At 39.7% G+C, this 22836-nt stretch overlaps 1 protein-coding gene across 1 annotated transcript in view; it reads right to left on the bottom strand.

Moving 5' to 3' along the window:
• Window positions 1–22836, bottom strand: part of LOC102228440 (laminin subunit gamma-3) — a 129810-nt gene that overhangs the window by 15383 nt on the left and 91591 nt on the right. The window contains exons 13-19 of the mRNA XM_014468646.2: window positions 10451–10639; window positions 9906–10151; window positions 7361–7514; window positions 7128–7270; window positions 6800–6978; window positions 4154–4334; window positions 2885–3129 (exon numbers count right to left, since the gene is read on the bottom strand). Of these exons, the coding sequence (XP_014324132.1) occupies window positions 2885–3129; window positions 4154–4334; window positions 6800–6978; window positions 7128–7270; window positions 7361–7514; window positions 9906–10151; window positions 10451–10639 (1337 nt within the window). The remainder of the gene's footprint in view (window positions 1–2884; window positions 3130–4153; window positions 4335–6799; window positions 6979–7127; window positions 7271–7360; window positions 7515–9905; window positions 10152–10450; window positions 10640–22836) is intronic.

The following is a 22836-nucleotide window of genomic DNA, read 5'->3' on the forward strand; positions in this document are numbered from 1 at the left end:
GGAATCCATTAAAGACCGGTTAAATCTTTGCTTTTGGAGAAAGTAGTTTGCCATTTAGATGTGTGGGACAGAGGTCTATTGTTTGTTAACCTGAAGCGTTCCATAATCATAAGAGGATCGAGATTTTGTCACATGTAATCTCAGCGTGTTTGCATAGCTCCAGTTTGATGTGAAGTTGCACTTATCAGTATGACTTGGAATATTTTGAGGCTTTTAATGATTTATTTAAACTATCCTGCTTTAATGGTGGACTGATAACATAATATATATAATTAATTAGTAAAAAATAAAAAACAAGAATTGGGTGAAAAAAACATTGTGGATTTTCTCTGCCTAAAATCTGGTATATAGGATAAAATATATAGATACACCCACACTAATATTTGGATAAATGTCTCTCAGGACGATGAAGAGAAGTATTTTTTGGAGCCATTAACAAGGTCTGGCTAATAGCCATTATCAACAGAAATGGTCAGATTTAAATTGGCTGGTTTTCCACCAAGCACCACAAATTTTAAATAGGGGTTAACCAAAGAAAACGGCGAATGTTAGCCTGCTTATCGACCAAAAAAAACTGTATTTGTTTGAGGTTGTCTTTTTGTTGGAACACAAACTGCTTTCACCATCTAGCCTTCGGCTTAAGGTAAAGTTAGAAAACTTTTAGGTAGCTCTTCCTTCATTACTCCATGAATACAACAGCAGTGTAGGGATTGTTCAGTCACCGCCAGGCTTAACAGGTGGGGCACTGTTCTTGGGAATGAATGTCTAAACTTGACTCCAAAAACAAACTCTCCTCTTGGTCATTATAGCTGAATTAACAACTGTCTAGTCAGACTATGAAACCTTTGTTTCACAAGCCATTTGGTTTGTCTATGTAGGCAAATTATAATCTGGCATGATGGTGTCAATTTTGGAGAAGGTGCTTCTTTTATTGGTGAGCCGTTTCAAGCCATTTTGAGATTCAGTCTTTCTGACAGTGAAAAATAGACATGGTTTGACAATTATCCCAAACACGCATAAATGGCTTGAATTAAGCTTCCTGAATGGTTTTCCAAAACTATAACAATAAACTTATTGATTTGTGGACTTTGCTTATACAAGTGGAACAGTGCAACCATACCAACTAACGTAGTTGAACTCTACCAATTTTGCCATGTGCTTGAAGTGCAACTTCATGGGAGACATTCATCAGAATACCAGTAAAGGAGTGTGCATATAATTATGTAAGATTAATACTATAGTATGCACCCAACTTGTTTTCAAAATATATTACAATTTTATGTTATTTGATCATTTCCTTTAAAAAAACATATAAAAAGAGCAAAAATAATATGATATTTAGACTATTTTTGATCAGAAATATCTGCTGTATCATTTTTGTTATTTTGTTTTAGTTATTACCACTATTTATATGTGAATGTATAAAGCTAGAGATGAGACTCATTACCTATTAGGGATTTGATCAGATATAGCTAAAAAGAAAAAATAAATCATACCTAGCAAAATGATAGATGCTCATTTTGTAAAACACTCATTTTGTCCCTCTTGGTCATGTATGATCTTTAATGTTATATTCCAGTTTAACTTTGGGACTCTCTCTAAAGTGTACATCATGTCTTTAAACAATTTAGAGCTACTTCTCCTTGGTCAGGCTGCAGTTAATCTGTTGCATCCATCCTACATCCTAAACCCCCGCCGAGTATTTACACACCTTGTTCCACTGAGGGTTTTGTTTTCTGCAGCTCTCCGTTTCCTGTTTGTATCCTCATATATACACTCTTCACTTACTGCCATAAATCTCAAAGAAAGAATCTTTCTCTAAGAGGACTCTTATCCAGTCACCCGCTGTGAATTGCTGGCATGTCTTGGATTTCGGACCCATTTTCGCCCTTGTGAGAAGTGGTTTAGAAACTATTACTCGTCCTCTGAGACCTCTGCCAGACAGGCTTTTGTTGACGGGACTTTTTTTTGCCGTTTGTATTGCAGCATTTTTTTTTTTTTTATCTTTTAAAAATTGATGAAGTTGCTTTTCTCTCAATGAACAAAGCTTGATGTATTGATTTTCTGATGCCACACTCAATTTCGGTCTGCCTGATCGTGCTTTGGATACAACTGATTCAGTTGTATCCAAAGTGTTTTGGAGTGCAATGCAGCCTTTAGAAACTGTCAATACACCTGTAATAGGACAGAGGAGCCCCTGCTTTGTTTGGAATAACGATAGAACTTCAGACATTTTCACTTAAATCTGGCACCATGTACATATGTATTTTTTTTAATATAGAAACCAATGCATCCTTTTAGTTTTTGCTAAAAAAAGGAAAACCTTACATGAGTAAGGTAATCCGATCTTTGGTCTTTGCCAGTACTAAAAGGTAGCTTCTCTTTTTTTCTTTCTTATATGTTTTCTTATAGGTCATCTAATTTGTTCTTTAGCAGCTGCTTTGGCAACACATTAAAAGTAATTATCTAATATCTACTAATGATCTGTTTCAAGGAAATGTGCCAAGAAGACGTAAAATTTAATGTCAATGAGGTATACGGATAAGTTTAATTAAATGAGAATGAATATTTTTCAGGTTATTGCCATAGTTTATTAAAAAAAAAAACTTCTATAACCAACATCACAAGCATCTAGTAGATGGGTTTGCAAAAGGGTTAACACAACATGGATGTAGGTTAGCACAAGATGTGAGCAGAAAGTGGGAGTACGACCCAACAAACGGGTGAAATGACCCAGATGATTTCCATTAATCCCAGTGTTAATAGTGTAGAGATCATGATTGGGGCAGCAAGTTAACAGTTATGTCTATATACTCCACCCATGGTGGCGTAGTTGTTTCCTCAGCATTACAAATTGCTGGTACTGGGCATGTGTGTCACCCACCACATTGTCCAGATCCAGCGTTGCCTGCTTCAGCTGATCCCTGGATGCCCTGATCATCAACAGGATTTTGGTGAAGGTTCGACACGCTCCTGTACTTTCTTCATCCTTCCCCTCGTCCTCGTCTTCCTCCACCGTCAAGCTGATGCTGCAGTTCAAAGCAAATGTAATGCCGTGGAGCTGAGCTGAAAGTGCGCCCGCTGAAGCTTCCAGCAAGGAAAATTGTTTTATGAAGGCCTCCCGTGCCTCTGGAAGAACAAAGCAAATAAAAACCGCATTAAGCCTTTCATGGATTATTTCACAGAGAATGTTATTCTTCCCCTACTCTTTGTAGCTCGCAACTATCTTGCTCTCTAAACTCTCATTTACCGGGGTAATTCGTGCAAGGACTCTCATCCTTCCCGCCTATCTGCTAGAGAGGAGACAAAAAAAAAAAAAAGCATGTGGGAGTCTGTCCAAATTTCGACACTTCTGTCACACTCGCTTTGTAGTTTATGAGTAATTAGGGGGTGAGTCCAATCAGTACAATATGTGTCGGTTGTTGCTTCATTCTATCTTTGTCTTATGAATTGAAACTAAGTAAGTGTGTGTCCCAGCATGGGTTGTTTTTGTGCTCACACAGAGCCTGTGGCTCCCACATGCTCATTATATCATTATCAGGCCACCCAGTGTCTTAAAGAGCATGGCTGGAATGTGTGCGCGAGTGGTGTGGGTGTTAGGATTTGTTCAACAACTGTTATCTGCATTGCAACTATAATCACTATAAACTAGGGATTAGAGATGCACTTTCTGTCATATCAATAGGGATTAAGTTAGTCACATGGTGCCTTGTTTTATATTGTTATGATTTGTCTCCATTTGGCCTGTGCAGCTGAGCCTGTAAGCCTTGTTCCCCTCGAAAGATAATGAGGATATATCAGCATTGTGTTAAAGTAATTGGGAGAGGTCGGGTATTGTTGCCTGCTTCCTGATTTAATCGCTTTGTTGTGCCTCGCGTGCAACGCCGGCGCGCCGGGGTAAGAGATGCGCGGCAGAAAGCCGGGGGTGGCGTTACGTCAAACGTCTCGGCCACGCTCCCCGATTGCTCATATGGTTATCATCTCCCAGGCAGGATGCGCCGCAACAGACACAAAGGGGAACAGGCTAGAGTCGTGTTTCACAAGGCGAACGCTGTCATGTGTCTCGAGAAGTGATGGACAAAAGAGGGTGAGGAAGGGGAGGGAGGACATCAAAAGGAGCGAGGAATTATCTCTTGCTTTCTTGCTGTTGTACCTTGGAAGGCCAGAAAATCCTCCAGCGCGTTGGGAAAAGTATCTTCCCTCTGGTGCTCCCCTTCATAAAGCCCCGTCGTGGCGTACTTCAGTGGGTGGTGGCGCTTCCCAAATCTACCTCGGCAATCAAAGTGAGCCAGGAGCTTGTCCAAATCCTGAAGACGAGTCTGAAGCTTTTCGGCCTGTAACAACATCATGATTTTAAAAGAATCAGAGGGAGAGCAGGCTTTTTTGTTTATATAAAAAAAAGCCGAGAAAAATAAAATAATGTGGCTCTAAAATATCTGTATTCATTTATTCAGATGCAAAGATTGAGATGTGACTTCAATTCTTAGTACACCAACACATGAAAATGTAGTATTTCAACAAAAGCAATGAATAAATGAATATCAACAACGCGATAAGGGATGGAAAAGCGTCTTCCTATCTGGATCCTCTCGCTGTTCTGTGTGCCATAGGCAGAGGAGGAAAGCATTGCGAGAGATAAGTAGATTAGACTTTGAGAGAATAAAAATCAGGTCTGAAAGTGAAATGAAAGGGACGTGATTGGTCCTGGCAGTTAAACAGTCATAGATGTATTAAATGTTGGTGTGATCACACATCTTTTTAAGGGGGAAGATGTGCCATAAGTTGTACACAAGACCAATATGATTATCAGCTGTGCTTTCTGCTACTTAGTAACCAAAGTGTCTGCCAGGTGACAAAAAAAAGTCTTCAGAGTTTACTCTTGGCTCTACATAACTCTTATTTTCTGGGTTTGATCATCTTTACAATAAATACAAAATAAATCATTGAAAGAAAGCTCAGAAATAATCCTGGTTGATGTTTGTGAAAAGTCATGCAGGAGTCACGGCAAATGCATAGAAAACGGTGCTCTGCTCAGATGAGACCAAAACTGAACTATTTGACCCACAGCAAGACGCAACGTGTTGCTGAAAACTGACAGTCCATCTAATAGATTTACACCATCACTATGGTGAAGCATGGTGGTGGTTTACTGAACCTGGGGCAGTGAGAGTTAGGGTTGGTGAGTAGATTGATAGAGCTGAAATGTAGGGCAAATGTGGATGAAACCCTTTCAGAGGTTGACATTAGCTTGACATCGATCTTGAACATACAGCACATGATCTAACAGCACATGTTAGATCAAAGCATATTGATTTAACATTATTTAACATTGCTCCTCAAAAAAAATTGCAATTTAAAGATTCTAATCACTAAAAGCTTTACAGTAGTTTGTGATGACCTAATATGAAACTCTTAAAATATGACGATTGTTGGTTTTTGACAAGAAATGAAAAAGTTCTCAGGGTATGAAGGATTTTGCAAAGACATGACGTTACTCCGTTTCTCTGTTTTATGTTTTATCCAAAGGGGGAAAAAAAAAATGTCAGCACCAAGATAGGGAGGCAAAGAGGGTGACCGGTGGGAGGGGGATGGGATGTTAGAGGACAGGAAGAGTAATTGCAAGAGTTCAGAGAAGACAAGGGTTGGGATGTTCACTGAATTGCTAACACTGTGGAAATCACTGAATGCATTCGCACAGGAACGGTGCTGGTCCAGAGAGGACGTCCAGCCACTTCTGCAAGGGGAAAAGAATAAGTGCAGGACATAAAGGCAGAACATGTCAAGAGGTATTGGATTCTCCTCAGAAGGGAAATCCAGGGACGCACAGAGTCTTGGCGCACCGAGCGTGGGATGCAACAGATCCAAAGGGACAGAAAGAAGCGCAGAAGATCATTAGGGCAAATGTCCCTTTCTATTTCAATGCACATCCACTGTATAACTGCAATCTCCAAAATCCAAAGGAGCCATACGGCTGTCAGGAAGGTCTGCAAAGGCGGCGTGCTCTGGGGGAATGTGATATTTCAAGGGAAGAATTGCACCTCGTGAAAGCAAGAAGGCAAGAAACACCATGTAGGTGTGAAACCTATTTATATACATTAGTGCAGCAACCAAGTGTTTAAGACAAAATCAAAAACCCAAAATGAGACATTAGGAAAAATGGAGATAGATGAAGCAAACAAAAATGCATGGCAGGGGGAGAGCTATTTACACAAATCAGGTAATTTACAGTAGAATTTGGTAATGCCAGGCCTTTTTTTAATCCCAAAGTGGGGAAATTCACGCGTTACAGCATGACAGCAGCTAAATATGCCCCAAAGAATATAAAAATATCTAGAAAGATAATATAAACAACTATATATTAACAAAATGCATTGTTAAAATACAATCAAAATTAAATATAAACTTAAAAATTTGGAAGAATTTGAAATACAGACTAAATAAATACTGAATATGTTCTGTTGCATGGAGATTGCACAATTTTACAGAGCTCACATGAAGGTAGCGTAAATAGCACATGTTATTTGCTGCATGTGAAAAAGTGAAAAGTCACTGGAAACACTTGCACTCAAGGGCAATCTTGCTGAACTAATTATCCTAACAGTCATGTTTTGGCCTGTAGGAAGAAGTCAGAGTACATGGAGAGAACCCACATATAAACTCTGGTAGAACATGCAAACGCCATGCAGACAGAACCCAGGCCTGGATCCAAACCTTTGAATTAAAACCGCATTTGAAATTCACAAAATTCCTTCACCAGGGTGCCCGTATCAGCACAGAAATGATCTCTACAGATACTCACATGTTTTTTGACGAGGCCGTAGCAAACTGGACACTCCTCACACTGGTGAGTGGCTCGGTCATAGAAATAATTCATCTCACATTTGTCGCACTTGTGACCCACGAAGCCCCGGCGGCACTGGCAGGTGCCGTTGCCGTGACACTGCATGGAAGCGGAGCCCATCGGGTCACAGTTACAGGCTGGATGAAGCGGGTTTAGACGAGAAGGGGAGTTAGGAAGCGAGGGTAAACAATTTACGAGTTAGAGAAAGCTTTCAAGTGTGATCTGTACTGAACGATCAGACAAGGGCATAGGGGGCAGCTGCAATGCCTGATGTAAGGCAGTGTACCTCTGCAGCCGTGTGAGGAGAATCCAAAAAAGCCCACACGGCAGGAGCCACACAGGGTCCCCTCCACCCCTGCGCGACACACGCACTCCCCCGTGATTGGATGGCAGGCCATCGACACCGAGCCGACTGGGTTACATTTACACCTGGTGAAGGCAGGATAATGTCTTAATGGCAGGTTCAATGCATAATCTCTCATACAGGCCTTCTTTCAGATGCGGTGGGAATCCACTTACCTTTCGCATCCAATGCCAGGCTGAAGGTTGAAGAAGCCGACTTCACAGTGGCTGCAATCTCGCCCGGTCACATGAGCGAGGCAACGGCAATTTCCTGTCATGGGGTGGCATTCGTCAACAGGCCCGGAGGTTCCCGCAGCGTTGCAGCGACATGCTGGAGAAGAACAAATAAAGCATTTTAATAGTTAACGTAAAGATAATGTTATATTGTTGACAGCTTAAATTTGCATGCATCTCCTTTTCATATGGAATATGTTATTAGTTTTATCTCATTTGAGTGCTGGAGGGAGAATTAGACAAAATGACAGACAGGAGCATGGAAATTCAAGCATCCCTCTGCAACATTGTTCTGCCGGATAAATTCAACTGGGGATTACAGGTAGGAGAAAAATAGGAAAAGGAATATGAAAGTGGAAGAATGAACACCTCCGCTGTGGTACTTTGGGTCGTTTCCTGCCTTTGTAACTTTATTTAAAGTTCAGTCGCTGATTTTCTTTTTTACCTTTTAACAATTCAAGGACTTTTTTTTTTAAAAGTGATTCGACTCTGAGCCATTTGCTCATCTCATTTGAAACTTTAGCCTTTTAGTAACCTGAAAAAAGAAAAAAAAAAGAATGTGCACCTCTACACCAGAAGTGAATGCTTCAAATAGATATTCCTGCATTCCTGTCGAGAGAAATATCTGAATCCCAGTACCACTGATTATACAAGAAGTAAAACTTTATAAACCTTCTACTGCAGTCTGATGGGAACTTCTTTTTCTTGAGGAGTTGCAGTGTAAAAACAGCTAACAGACATGTACAAAAGTCTTAATTTATGACAAAATTCTTCTCACAGTTTTCTTTAAAACATTTAGAAACTGAGTTTGTAAGGACTCTGATATCTTTCACAGTTCTACACCAGCTATACTCACAGTTATAACTTTGTACGTCCCTGTGGACAGTTGTAAGTTCATTTACCATAAATCTGCAACATGGAAGGATTTTAGATATTTTTGCAAGATATCTGCACTATACTATAAAATGTATAGTGCAGTCAGAAGTCTGCATGCACTCCTTATAATTTGGGGGCTTTTACTGCATTTAACCTGTTCTTTTTCCAAGGTAGAATGATTATATATACACCTTTGGTGAGTTGTAAAAACAACAAATGTGGATTTTTCTTTGAACCACTCAAGGTCAAAATTATACACACATAACACAAAAATATCTGTATAAATGTATTTTGCCAAGTTGCAGGGAAGCTACTTGTTCTTCATAGCCACAAACAAGGTCCTGATAAAATTGTGACTGAATATTTGACCAATTGTGCAATTAAAAATCATGTAGCTTGTTTAAACTGGTTGGTTTTAAGGCATAGAGTCAACCTTTAGACAGGTATGCACCGAGATGAAAATTTGGGGCAATATCCACTATTGATATTGCTGTTATGGCTGATATTTTATATATGTTTAACTATCCTTTCAACGTTTTGAAAAAACAACTGCCCTGCTGACTTTACCACTGGTTCTCTGCTTCAGTTCCCCACAATCGTGTGCTACATCACTGTCACTGTCACATGATCAAACAAACACCTCATGACCAAGCTCCTTCCCCAGACAAAAAATTGCACAAAGATGGAAAAAAGTATTAGTTGGTAATATTGGCCCAGTTTAATTTACCAAACTGACACTGTTATATTAAAAACGACTAATATCGGCCGATTTGGATGTTAGTGCCGATACATATCACGCATTCCTACAAAATATGCTGTTGCAAAACAACTCAGGAACTACTAAAGCTTAAGCCCAAGACCCTGGAACATCAGTGTGATTGTCCATGGTGAAGCAAATTTAACATCACGACATACTGAGTCGGTGTTAACTAAAAAAGAACTCCCTGCTCCAAACTGCTTCAAGCATGACTGAAATTTTGACATTTTTCCACATGGAAAAGTTAATTTTTTTCTGGAGAAATCAGGACAAGGATTGAAGTGTTTGCCTATAAAGTCCAAAAAATATGTTTGTGGGTGTAGAGATGAGGATTTCAAAGCCAAGAATACTGTACTGTCTGCATCTGGCTGAGGGTCTGTTTCAATGGCAGCTTGGGTACTGAACAAAATGATGAAGACAGACGACTATCTCTAAATTTGATGAATGCTGATTGTAGTTGGATGTTCCATCAAGGTAATGATCTCAACCAAGCAAGGTTTGGAATAACTAATGCCGGATTTCTGGAATGACATAGCTTCAGCAATTTTCTAAGGGATTGTTTTTCATAAATTACTGGAGGGGCATGTATATTTTTGAGAGTGTACATATGATTTTGATCCTGTGTGCAAAGGAGTACACCTGCTATTTTCACATCTATTCTATCACACATTTGTTTTCTAAATTATCTTAAAATTAAAAGTCAATTCTAAGAAGGGATTCAAAAGACAAATTAATAATTTTATCTATAATAAATGTGTGTAAACTTGCAATTGGCACTCTTCTGTTAAAAAAACAACTCTATACATATTAAACAATTAAAAGACATTATTTTCTAATGCTTTCTTAGTGACTCACGTCTGCACTTCTGTCTGGCAGCTTGGTTCAGGGCGTCCCCATAAAAGCCCCGCTTGCAGCGCTGGCACTGGTCGCCCTCTGTGTGCCTGAGGCACTTCAGGCATCGCCCGGTAAAGTGATCACAGACTCCCACGGCGTTGAAATCCACATTTCCGTTGCAGGTGCACCTTGCGCAGGGGCGAGACGTCCCCGACGTTCCCAGGGGGTCGCCGTAGTAGCCATCTTCACAAATCTGACAGCGCACGCCTGCACGCGCACAATGAAAGGCAAAGGAGGTGAGAGGGACTTTGATGGCAGTGCCGGAGGTCATTTTCGTGTAACATTAGACTATGTTCTAATTAAATTAAATCCGCTGATTAAATGTGCCTTAATCACTGGTGGCCCTTCGCAGTGACAGGAAAAGCAAATGAGCCGACTTAAAATGACAGTCTTCTCGGTAACAAGCTGATTTATGGAGACGTGGTTTGAATCTTGTCATAAAGCTCCTCATTTACTTTGTTGACTCTCCGTGCACATCATCTTAAATTGCAGGAATCTCCCGTCACCTGTCTGTCCTGCAGGGCAGTTGGTGCAGACCACCTGTCCGGTCTCTGCAATCTGGGCGCAGCTGCTGAGGCCTGGGCAAGGGCAGGCCTGACAATCACCACGAGTGCCAATCAAAGCGTTGCCATAGTAACCATCCAGGCAGCGCTCACAGGTCGTCCCGCTGGTGAAATCCAAGCACTCGCACACCCCTGTAACACAAAGAGGAGTTACACATTTGTATCACACAGGAACACCTGCTCATAAATTACCAGACAATGTTTTTCTCTCCATGCCAGCAGAGGGCGCTGTGTCTCTGGCCAAAAAGCAAATAGTACAGTCCATATTCTGCTTTAGAAAAAAATAAATAAATAAATAAATAAAACATTCCCTACAGCACACCATGGAGAGCAGAAGACAACTAAATTCACCCCGACTATAATTGCTTTGGGAAATATGTGAGCCAAATGCAGTCAGAAAGACCTTCAAGAAGCAAAGCAATTCCCCCACCATGAGGGGGGAGATTACCAATTCTATGATGTCCAAAGAACAAACTGTTGTTCTGAAATTCAGTAGAAAAAAAAAAAAAAAAAAAAAAAAAATCAACTTTCAGCTATAAACGACTTTAAATATACAACATGTGTTGATTTACACTCGCATACACATCAAAGCCCCAGATGCATTCTATTCAATTTACACAGCGATTTCTTTCTGTCCACCTGCTACATTTTAAATCTATTTAGCTACACCGGCCACTGAATGACACAACGTGACGCAGACCTGCCAGAATATCCACGGGAGCGATTCGATGCGAGTGTAAAAAAATGCGCAGAATGGTCGGGCTGTACAAACTTCTGTGGCTGTTCAGTGACCCACAGTGGCCCAGCATCCTAGCCCACAATAAGGCCCACAAACACGCTTAAAGCCAACTGTGGGTAATGACCTAGTTGAGTTGAAGCAGTGAAAATTTGTTATGACAAAGAGAAACTTTGAAGAAACATGAAGAAAGAGACTACTTTTCACATCAGAGAGTTGATGAGTTTTCCTGCAAGCTGTGAAACTTATTTCTGAGGTTACCATTTATATTTTCATAATTTCATAGTATTAATATAATGTTTTACAAGGTATTTACAGCCCTTGAACTTTTTAACCATATGTTACATGACAATCAGAGACAGATTTTAATGTGGGCAAGGCGGCTCATCGCCCAGGACAGCACAGTCTTGAACTTTTGTCAAGACTGTTCTGAATCACTAGAATAAAAAAACAAACAAACAAAAAAGAACATTTCATTTCACCTGACAAATATCCATTTCCATATTTTGCATATTAATTGAATAGTACACAGGAATTCCTGTGATGCAAAGTGTAAGCATTGAGCAAAAAGTATACTTCATGCTACATCTGGCTGATAAACCTGGAAATTTGGTTTAACAAAAATCACATGTATAACATTTCTACAAATGGGTGATTTATTGCAGCAGACTGCATGATGTCTGCATGAGTCTGCATGTTGCTGCTGTAGAATGCTAGATTCAAGTGGCTACAAAAGTGTAATGCTTTGTAAGGTGTTCTTTTGTATTTTGCCTAATTTACTGTGACTTTGTGTATTAGAATGACACATTCATTGGCCATACCTACAGTAAACACAACTGAAAATCTGTGACAAAATTATTAATCTTATATTCAATGTGATTGACGTTAAGCTATTTTGTACAGAAAAATTGAAAGAAATTTCAGTCTTTGGTTGTGTAAAGCTGGTAATCTCCCAAAGGATTTAGTGGTATCAGAGCGGATTAATCCCAAATGCATCTGTCCAGATTTTTGTTTGTAAAAATGTTTGGAAACTTGTATCGATTTTCTTCCGTTTACAATAACGTCTGTGTGAACTGCTTTGCGTTGGTCGGTCACAAACATTTGCTTGGAAGGGACAGTGAGCTGCAGTAGCGAAAGTTTCATTTCATTCTGTTTGCATACACAAAATGTTTGAAAGCAGAAGACATAAAATAGCTGGAATGAGCTCTAAAATTTAATAACCTGTCAAATGACTTTGCCACACATTGATAGCGGTAATTGAGTTTTGATTCTCTAAAGAACATGCCAATAAGATTGTGATGCATTGCAAATAATCTGCAGATGTGAGTTAACTGGGGTCTCATTAAAGTTTCTCATCATTCCCCCGTAGCCCACTGTGTGCATAGGTGAGAAGCTCTTTGCTGTGGATTTTCAAGTCAGCTCACGTCACCGTTGAACCTCTCTTCTCTTGTTTGAGGTCACTGCTGTCGCTACATGGAACTAAATTAAAAGTCAAACGTTTAAAACAGAATAATGCCTGAAAAGCTAAAATGATCCCACATCTATGACGGGGGGCAGGCAACAATTAGCCATTCGCCACTTCAAGTGCCCGGCTTCTGGCTAGAAATAAGTCTTTTGATGAGGTGAGCTGCATAATAAATAACATTCAAGCGTAAAATGCCAGCACTTCAAAGCCAGTATTTAGCAATAACGATTGTTCCCAGCACAAAGAAGTGAGTCTTTCTTGAATTTCATAAGGCATACAATGACAGTGGTGGTGTGCACTGTCAATCCCCAATGAGCCATAGTAAATTTAATGGCAGCAGAAATGTGCTGACTTTACTGTGTGTGAAGATGACTGAGTGTGATATGAGGCAGCAGAGCCACCGAGGGCCTCCTTGATGCTATTATCATTCCACGGGCTCCTCGGAAAAGCTAACGCCATGCATCACAAAATGTCGCTGAATTGCTGGATACCTCCTCGCGCTGCATTTCCTATCGCCATGCAAATCACCTTCCTTTCGTAATGTCTCCGAAGAACAATTTTATTAATGAATCAATGAGCATTCATTTAGTGCTAATGAATTGGGATTTCTCTGAATCTCCCTTTGGAGTACAACACAATATGAATCCTCACAATCCCGGTATTCTCCTCGCACCCCTCTCCCCTCTTGTGCTCTTCCCGTTTGAGCCGCACATGAGCGCGCTCTGCTCCTCTGCCTGAACTCTGCTCGCCCGTTCTGTGATGGGAAACCAATATTTCTGCGTAGGAAACAAGCGGGCTGGAGTTTTGCTCAGGAGCCATCTTCACATACAGATCACACTTCCAGACAGCTTCCTTTCCTTCCCGCATAGCCTCTTTCTTGCCTGCACACCTTCCCCCTATTGTACTCTGGCTACATAAATCCACACCCATTTCGTTAATCAAGTGTCTTGCAGGAGGATACACTAGGATGCATGACTGAGTGATGGCTTTAGACAAGAGATAAAACTCTAGAGCATATACAGGGTCAGTCATATATAAAAGCAAAACTGAAAGTTTACATGCGCTCTGTAGCAAGAGACGTAACTTTTTTTTACCGTCATTGTCTGACTTTAAATCAGCCTAAACTCTTCTTGTTTTATGTTAGGTAGAATTAATAAAAATATAAAAATAAAAATAAAAACTCAGTAAGGTGCTACTGGAACCTGGTAAGATAGTGCCAGTATTTTCCACAGTGAAATGACTCATTTACAGCTGGAAAAAGACTAACTTCTGGAGACATGAGCTGAGGTCTGATGAAACTAAAGCTCAAGTGTCAGACCATAATGACCATTGTTTTCTAAGCTAGCAATGGGTAAATGCTCAATAATAAATGCCCTCTACTTGCAGAGCACTTTATCAAGTCCAGAGGACTTCAAAGTGAGTTACACTACAGTCAGTCATTCTCACTAACGGTGGTATACTACACTGTAACCACAGCTGACCTGGGGTGGTGGTGGTGGTGGTGGTGGTGGTGGGGGGGGGTCTGACAGAATCGAGGTTAGTGTGACTCGGGCCCTCTGATCACCACCGGCAGGCAAAGTCAGTTGAGAACTTCGCCTAAGGACACAACAAAGCAGGGTGTTCGACTTGCAACAGGACAAACTCCTAGTAAACTTGAGTAAACACCAATTGTGAAGTACAGAAGTGGTAAGACCACGTTATGGGGTTGTTTTGCTGAAGGGTGGATCACATCATGGGGAAAACTGTCAGGAAATATTGAAGCAACATCTTGCGACGGCTACCAGGAAGTTAAAGCTTATGGCTAAGTGGGACTTTCAAATGGACAATGAACCTTAGCAAACAGGCCATTGAGTTGCTATGTGGCTTACGGTCAACAAAGTCAATTTTTTTGGAGGTTCTATCACAAAACTCAGATCAATAAAAAAAATTGGGGCAGAGCTGATAAGGTTTGTACAAACAAGATGGCCTGCAGACCAGTTTAACCATTTCTGTCAGGAGGAATGGGTCAAATTTACAGCAAACTACTGTGAGAAATGTACAGTATGTGTATACTTCTGGTTTCAGCCGTGAGTACAATACATTTTCAATCTTTTGGACTTTTAGAGTGCATTTTTAAACGATATTAGCTTCACAATACCACCTCCCTTACAAAAGTATGTGGTTACCGTTTTTTGATTTCTAGCAGTAGGATTTTCTTCTCGTCTTTCAAAGTGGAGCTTTGGACAATTTGTTGTTTAACAGTTTTATTTGACATTTCAGAAGAAATTGTTACTGGGGCAGAGTGTATACATCCTGGGGCTGCTGTGTACCCTGTGAAAATGATTTTGGCTACGCCTCCAGAGATACAAACAGGCACTGGCAAAGACACACAGACTCAGCATATCTCTCACCTCCCTGGATTGGTTCATGTTAGACGATCATTCAGTTTTTCTCTCACTCAAAGAGCCATAAGTGACCTCTCAAAAGATAGCAGTTATCAGTGTTTGCGATGGCTTGTAGTGGCTTTAACACCAGACAGAGGAAGTAGAGTGAGGGGAGCGGAAGGAGAAATGTGCTTTTGTTTGAGAGGATCACAGCTCTCCTCTTTTGGTTTTTAAAATTGTTAGATGTATTTTCTGAACAAATCAGCGCACGTCACTCTGCACCATCTTGGGAGGTTGTTCAGGGAAAAACGGGCATCATGTGGGGCTTTTGATAAACACGTCAAATGGGTTCAAAGCAACGTGTGACGACGCGAGTCATGAGAATGTTTACGCAGTTTTTTTTTTCATTTTGCCCCAATGACACAAATGCTTAAAAGAAATCAAAAGAAGAAAAAAAAAGAGTTGTAAATATGATTACCTTTTCCCTCCATTTCCTTTGCAGTATTATGTAAGAAAATGGCAGCATGGACTATAAGCTGTAAACTATAAGCTATTCCAGCTGTATCCCTCCATAAACAATAAAAAAGCTGCAGGGCAATAAAATCTATTTACCGATGCATGGGAACAGGCTGTTTTAATGAAGGAAAGGAGGAAATAAATCAGAAAAAGAGATGCAGAAAAAGGAAATTTTGCATGCCTCCCTGTAGGCTCAAGGGTAAAAGGCTGGGTTTAATCTGCTGCAGAACTGTTTCACGGCACTGCTGCCGTCTACTTTAACACAAATATTCTCTGACTGCATATGCGGCTTCTCAATGAGTTCTAAACGGACTACTGCAGAGAACAGGGGGGAAGGCTTCTAAGAAAAATAACCTAACCAAAAAAAACAAACAAAAAAACAAACAAAACAAAAACACATAGGGCAGTATGTTTTGCCCAAGCCAATACATAATGTGTGAAATACAGATGACAGGGGAAATCTGTTTTGTCATAGTGTGACTGTGGAAAATAAATGCATCAATTCTTGTTTTGTGTATAGAGGCTGTCGGCCAAATTATTATAGTCAAGGCCCCCGGGTATCAGGGAGGGAAGTGCTGGCAGCTGTGGCTGTAGCTCATGTTGTCTCACTAAATCTCTGGGTCAGCTCCTTCTTAAAGGAGAGCGTTGTAAATGATGCATTTTGGTCTAATTAAATGGTAACTCCCTCATGAAGCTGTTCAAACAAGCCGCAGATATGCAGACTGTATTTAATAATTCTGATGCATTCTTCAACTTAACTACAAGCATGAGAGTCTAAAACATTTAACATGTCACTTAGCTACAGAATGCAACTTTATTCTTTATGATCTTCCTGGGTTTAGCAACAAACTTCTCCAAAATGACACTGGAATCTTCAGAACATCACATGTTTGTTTTCTCTGATGCCACATTTTCAGTTTCAATTCCACTAGTATTAAACTCCAAGGCATGAAGAGAAATTATCACCCCTCACATAATAATTAATTAATTGTGGAGAATCAACTTAATCAGTGTCACTTCAAGGCTAAACTCTCTAAATCGAGGATCTGTTGAGAGGTTATAAGTTGTTAGTATCTTACTTGCCACAGATAAATCTTTCCATGCAATTAGAGCTAGGCCAAAAATAAAGCAGATCTTTGCTCTGTTAAAGCAACTTGAATATCAAAATCATCATAGCTTTTCACACAAATGTGATACATTTTAACTTCTGTTATATTTGCGTTTGTGGATTATTTACACTGACGCTCACATTAGATTGGGGTGCATAGCGAAACCCCATCCATTTAAAAACCAAAGAGCTTCTTATCCATACCAGGATTAAAAATATATGTTTTGTATGAACTGCTTTGACCCTTTTGCTATGGAAGTTGCTGTTACTTTTTATAAATCCACTTTGGTCTAAACTTTGTTCTTAATAGCTGTTAGCTGGAAAGCTAATCTCCATTGGTTTCTAGTGGTTAAATATGGGATGCATCAGCGGTAAAAACTAAGTTCTTTCTTGCCACTTATAATGACCAAAGAAAGTTAGATAACTATCACAATAACATCTAATTTCCCTTTGGGGTTAATTCTTATAGAGATGTATTGAACTAAAATAAATCCAATGTTCTGATGCCATTCTTACACATCCGTACCCGGAAAATTTGGATTCAGACATTCAGATATTTGTGTTGACTATGGTACCTAAATATCTGCTCTGATCCTTCTAAAACAAGTAAAAAAGGTATTCTTGTTGTTTCTTCTATTGCATAACAGCACGTGGTTGTTTTTGTCTCTGACATTTGCGCAAGGCCAAATTTTTGAATAATGTTGAGTTGTTTTGCATAGCTAAATGTCACACCCACTGCAATATGTCAGCAGAAGTCAGAACACCGAAGTCCTCCTTAGTTTATCCTGGCTTTGCAAAGGAAAATGGATCACTGGAGGCTCCTATTGCAAAATATATTCAAGTCTAGGTTGTAAAGGCCATCACACAACATGACTTACACAGTGACGCTTGTAAACGATGGCCAACGTGTTCATCAGAATACATATTTGAATGCTAAGTTGAAATATGAAACATTCAGAGTCAGAGCTTTCCAACAAAAGGAACTATTTGGAATAAAACGGGGCAAACGAGTACAAGCAATTCTCGAAATGCTGCTGAAATGCCATCTCAAGTCCTCAAAGCTCATTAGTCTAAAAAGTCTTGGGGACAAACTTGAGTCAGAAGAGTTCATGCACAGTGAAGCTGGCTCTGGCACCAGTTTATTCAGCCTTTAATCTCTCTGGTGGGCCGTGTTTGTTCAAGGCTTAGCCCTTAAGATGCCAAGGCTGCATCAGTGTGGGATATGAGGAGCGACAGTGCGGGTAAAATGAAGCGAGAAAGAGCAGAAAAAACAGACAGATGTAGTCAGTCTGCATTGAATCTCCCCATGTAATTTCTATTGCTGATCCCATTGGCCACGCTTTACTTATCTCCTCTCAACCAGCGCACTTATTTCGCACAAAAATAAACAGCCAGATAAACAATGCACACACTCTGTCTGCCTGTCGTGGCTCGCAGTCACACTGTCAAAGATTGCTGGTCTGAAAAGGTTCTGACCTTTCTCTTGACGTAATTAGTTTAGACAAGGAAAACTTTACACAACGAGCCCAAGAAGTCGTCAAAATGAAGGATAATTTGGACGTCTTCAAACTTGAAAAGCGATACTCAGTCAACCACACAAAGCCGTTTATGCTTTCCGACTTTAGAAGACGCAAAGTCAAGCTCCCTGCGAATGGAAACTATGTTCTGAAAATAGCTCCTTAAATGTAATTTTAAATTCAATGCAGCAGGATCACAGAGAACAAAAACGGTGTCGTGCACCATAGATACTCAACCAAAGAACCATGTTATTGGCTTAAACAGAGAAGCTGTAATACAGCATCCAGGCACTCAATATCCAGCAGTGTGCTGGGAACATCACGTGTTTCATTTGTTTAAGTGATTAATGAGCACTCGCATGCAGGATACGCTGCAGAGAAAATTGAGTGTCTCTGTTCTATCTATACAATCATCTCTCCCCCTCTCCCAAATCCACTCTTGGATTTGTGAATTATGGCCTATGCCCAATTTTATGGATGGGTTATATGCAATTACTACGGTGTACATGCTGTGCAGAGGCATGTCTGGCCCATCCTAAAATCAGCACTGTACATGTGCATTTGAACGTGCACCGCTCTTTTGAATCTAAAGGACATATGTTTGACTTCATCCACCCCACAGCGCCGGAGCACGGCCGAGATCGCAATCTGCTTGTTCCACAACAAATATTAACATTTCCAATCTGTTGTGTTACATTACAGCAAATAGAACCGACACAACCCAGAGAGTGTTAATAAATCATGATTATGAAACACCATTGGCGGCGGTTTTCCCCGGCAGCCGGTGAATAAACTCCATCCCAGCTTTTGTCTGTGGGCCCGCCCTGCAGGATGATACGAGCCGTTAGGTAATTATACAGCAATTAGGATTCTGATAGAAGAAACAGCAGGTTGGTCCTCCCGCCTAGTGACAAATGATGAACAGGGGTATCTAATCAACTTTCCTTGATAACTCTCCCCTTGACCCGAACTTATAGATTCGCGGAGAGCTTGTGCAGTTTGTTTACTTCCTGCTTAATTTCTTATAAGAAAGCCAGTGGGCTGTCAGAACATGACATGCAACTCTAATCATCTATTTGAAAAAAAAAAGGCTAATTTTAACCGGCATCCTTTCCTCTGACAGGCAGCTTATGCCATTCAACACAAGATACCAAAGGACATAAGGCATGTTTGATGCCTGACTCAGAGGACACCATGTTCCATATTCAACTCTCATTCGTCATTCACACAGCACTGAGGGCAGGCAAATATTCAAACATCCCAAAAAACAATATGTGTATGTACACATATTCCTTAGACTCTGTGATGAAGAATATGTTTCTCTCCAGTTCAAAACAGCAAGAAGAAGAAGAATTTTTATTTATATAGCACTTGTTTAGCTAGAAGGCAGTTCAATGACGCATTGGTTCCCCCTTTGCTGTCAATCGAACACAGTAATGTAAATTGTGAAGTAAAGTAAATTATGTGGGCACCACTAGAATTCTGAAAGTCTGTCGTAGAATCTGGCAACATGTTTGCAGCAAATATTTTATGTTTTACATGGACCAGACCTATTTGTCCAGCGATTTTCAAAAAATGGCTAATGGGATTGAGATCGGGCGAGTTTGGGGGCCAAGTCAACTCCTTAAGCTATTCCTTAATCACTGTTGCTTATTTGCAGGGAACATTATTCAGTTCAGTTCTCCTCAGACTTGCTTTATGAATCTTGAAGTGGAATTGAATGTTGTTGAAACTCAATCAGTCAGACTTTCTTTAGAGTCACTGTAGATTATAATCGGTGCTGGTAGAAGGATTCTCCTGTAGTGTTCTGTATTAAAGCCTTTGACTCTATTGTGGTAAAATTGCCTACTGCAACAGCTGAGGAAAAAAAAAACTCTCTACAACAGGCGTATATATTGTTGCTGTCTGCGCTTTCAGGGGTCAGCATGCACACGTAGTCTACAGCGCTGCACCCGTATGTGCTGAGGAATGCAAAGAACTACGTGTTTTGACACCTGTCTATCAGAACAAGAATTAATGTCTTTCGTAAGTTCAACTACAATAGCTTGTCTTTTACACGGGTCAGCCTTTGTTACCCACATGCATCCACAAACCTTGACTGCCTCCAGCTCTCCCCATTTACCTCCTTGTCCCATTTGTAAAAGATATCAACCCCAGATCAGGAATACCCCAGAGGAGCTGCGGGTATCTGGCCAGATAACACTTCATACTCCTTTCTTATAACCCACTTTCCTGTCTGATAACTGTTACATAAAGGCCACTAGAGCAGACAATACCTAAAAGAAAAAGAAATCCATAAATTTTAAAAGCAAGGCCACTTGAACTGTGAGAACACAGAGTGTTTATCGCTGCCCAATAAATTCCACTCACCAAGAGGGGCCATGATAAAGAGATAAATTCTCTTTTTCACTTCACCTGTCAGTGGTCATAATGTTATACCTGATTGTTGTGCATTTCAAAGGAAATCTCAACCAATATTTGGACTTTTTCCTATTATCTTCACAGGTGTAGTCAGATGCTTACTCGAGTATTTAAGTCTGTATTTATAATTTGTTATAACTTGTTAAAAAACAAAGCACTATTTTGTATTATCAACCAATGAAGGAAAAAAAAAGGTTCATACAAATCATCAAGAGCCAAAATGACATTCCTACAGATTACAGGTTAATATAAACATGATTTTTATTTATTTATTCCAAACATGATAGAAATATAAAATCACACACATGAACAAGGAGCGCAAAAGACACATATTTTTGTACAGCAATGTTAACATGGTTAAAAAGGAGAAGGAAGAAGTACACTTATGAACTCCTGCCCCATAAACTCATATTTTCAGACGGACCCTCATTATTAAATCGAATAAAAAATGATTGAAAATAAACTGTCTTGTGCAATAATCTAATGATAAATGGTATGTTTTCTTTAAGATATTTTACAAAATAATAGCATGTAAATATTTCATTTGTTTCATTCATTTTCACTTTGTGACCTCAGCTTTCTTTTAGTCTCTTCTAAATTTTTAGACGCTTTATCCATCACATTTGATTTTGCCAGGTTAATCAAAACAAATACGCCGTTGATTTTGTTAAAATTACCCTAATCTTCAAAACATCTAAATTATCGTTCATTCACTCTGCTACCAGAAGAAAAAAATGAACCATTCGGATTTTCCACATTGTGAAATATAGTGTGCATGCAAATCTTTAAAATAGGGACACTGGCGAGTTCGGAAATTACTTAAGAGGTGAAAAATTACACAGTCCATTCTTACCAAATGTGTCTGACAAAGCTTTCAGTGCCTGAACCAAACCAGCCTGGCTGTAATATCACATTTATGTTCTACATGGATCAGAGCATGTACAACATTATATTATATTGAAATATATTATATTTCAACTATATTGAAACGGATGAAAACACACCATCTACACACATCTACCTTTCATTTGTGAATCCCAGTTCTGTTCAGTACAGAAGTTCAAGATATAGGTACAGATGGCTAAAAGAAAGATCAGAAGTCGCTACCACGAATGCCAGAAACTTTGACAATAAAAAAAAAAAAAAATCTGACCTGACCAGCAAGTGAGAGGTTATGCTCACCAATAAGATAAAAGCTACACAAATTCTATGAAAATGTCCACTGTATGTGTTGTTCACTACATACAAAAATTTTTGTTACGTTTACACAAGGTGCAACTCTTCAGCCCTCATTTAAATGCATGTTGAATGAAATAGCCAGTCTTCAATACTCCTTCAGCTCTCTCAAGCTTTTTCTTTGGGCTTTGGCTGCTTTGTCATTAGTTTGTATGAACAGTTTTAGGGAAGGCTTTCATTTTCATCTTGCTTGTGCAGCCCAACAATCCTGCCATGTTCAAACACAGGACTTTTTGAATTTGCCATCAGTCATAATACCTGACTGAAATAACATGAAAGTCAGAACAATGTTTATATTTTGAAATTATAGGTACATGTTCTTTTGAGCTTTTAGCAGTTCATCTAATATGTTTTGATTCCTGAGTTTTCTTTTTGCAATTGTCAACTGTACTAAAGCTAATTATAATCCATATTTCCTTTCTCTGTATTATGATTTTGATAAGAATGTTTTCCATTTGGGGTCTTCAACCCTAGTCCTGGATAACTACTGTCCTGCAGGATTAGATGCATACCTACTCCAACAGAGATGAATCCCATTATTGAATGACCTCTTCAGCACGCCACCACAGGCAAAGGCCTGCTAACAAGCTTTTCATTTGATTCAGGTGTATTGGATCAGGGTTACATCTGAAACAGGGTTACAAGAATGATTAAACCTTTCATTTTAGTCTAATTAAACACACAGAATACGGAAAGAACAATAACATGTACTCAGATTTTATGTGTAAACTGCGCCTGGACTGTCCCATGAAACAGTTCTGACAACTGCATCTAGAGACAGTTCAGACAAAAACTGACAGTGAAAAAACTGTAATACAAAGGAAATATGCTTTTCAAAGACGGGAAGACATAAAGGCTTTGGAAGCTTGTGAGAGCGCTGCACTGAAGGAAGCCAAGGACGCGCAAAACAAAGTCAAGGTGACTGGGGAGAACAGATGCAGTCAAAAGGATGTAGAATACAGCAAGA

The sequence above is a fragment of the Xiphophorus maculatus genome, chromosome 8 (genome assembly GCF_002775205.1).
Source record: "Xiphophorus maculatus strain JP 163 A chromosome 8, X_maculatus-5.0-male, whole genome shotgun sequence".
NCBI lineage: Eukaryota > Metazoa > Chordata > Actinopteri > Cyprinodontiformes > Poeciliidae > Xiphophorus > Xiphophorus maculatus.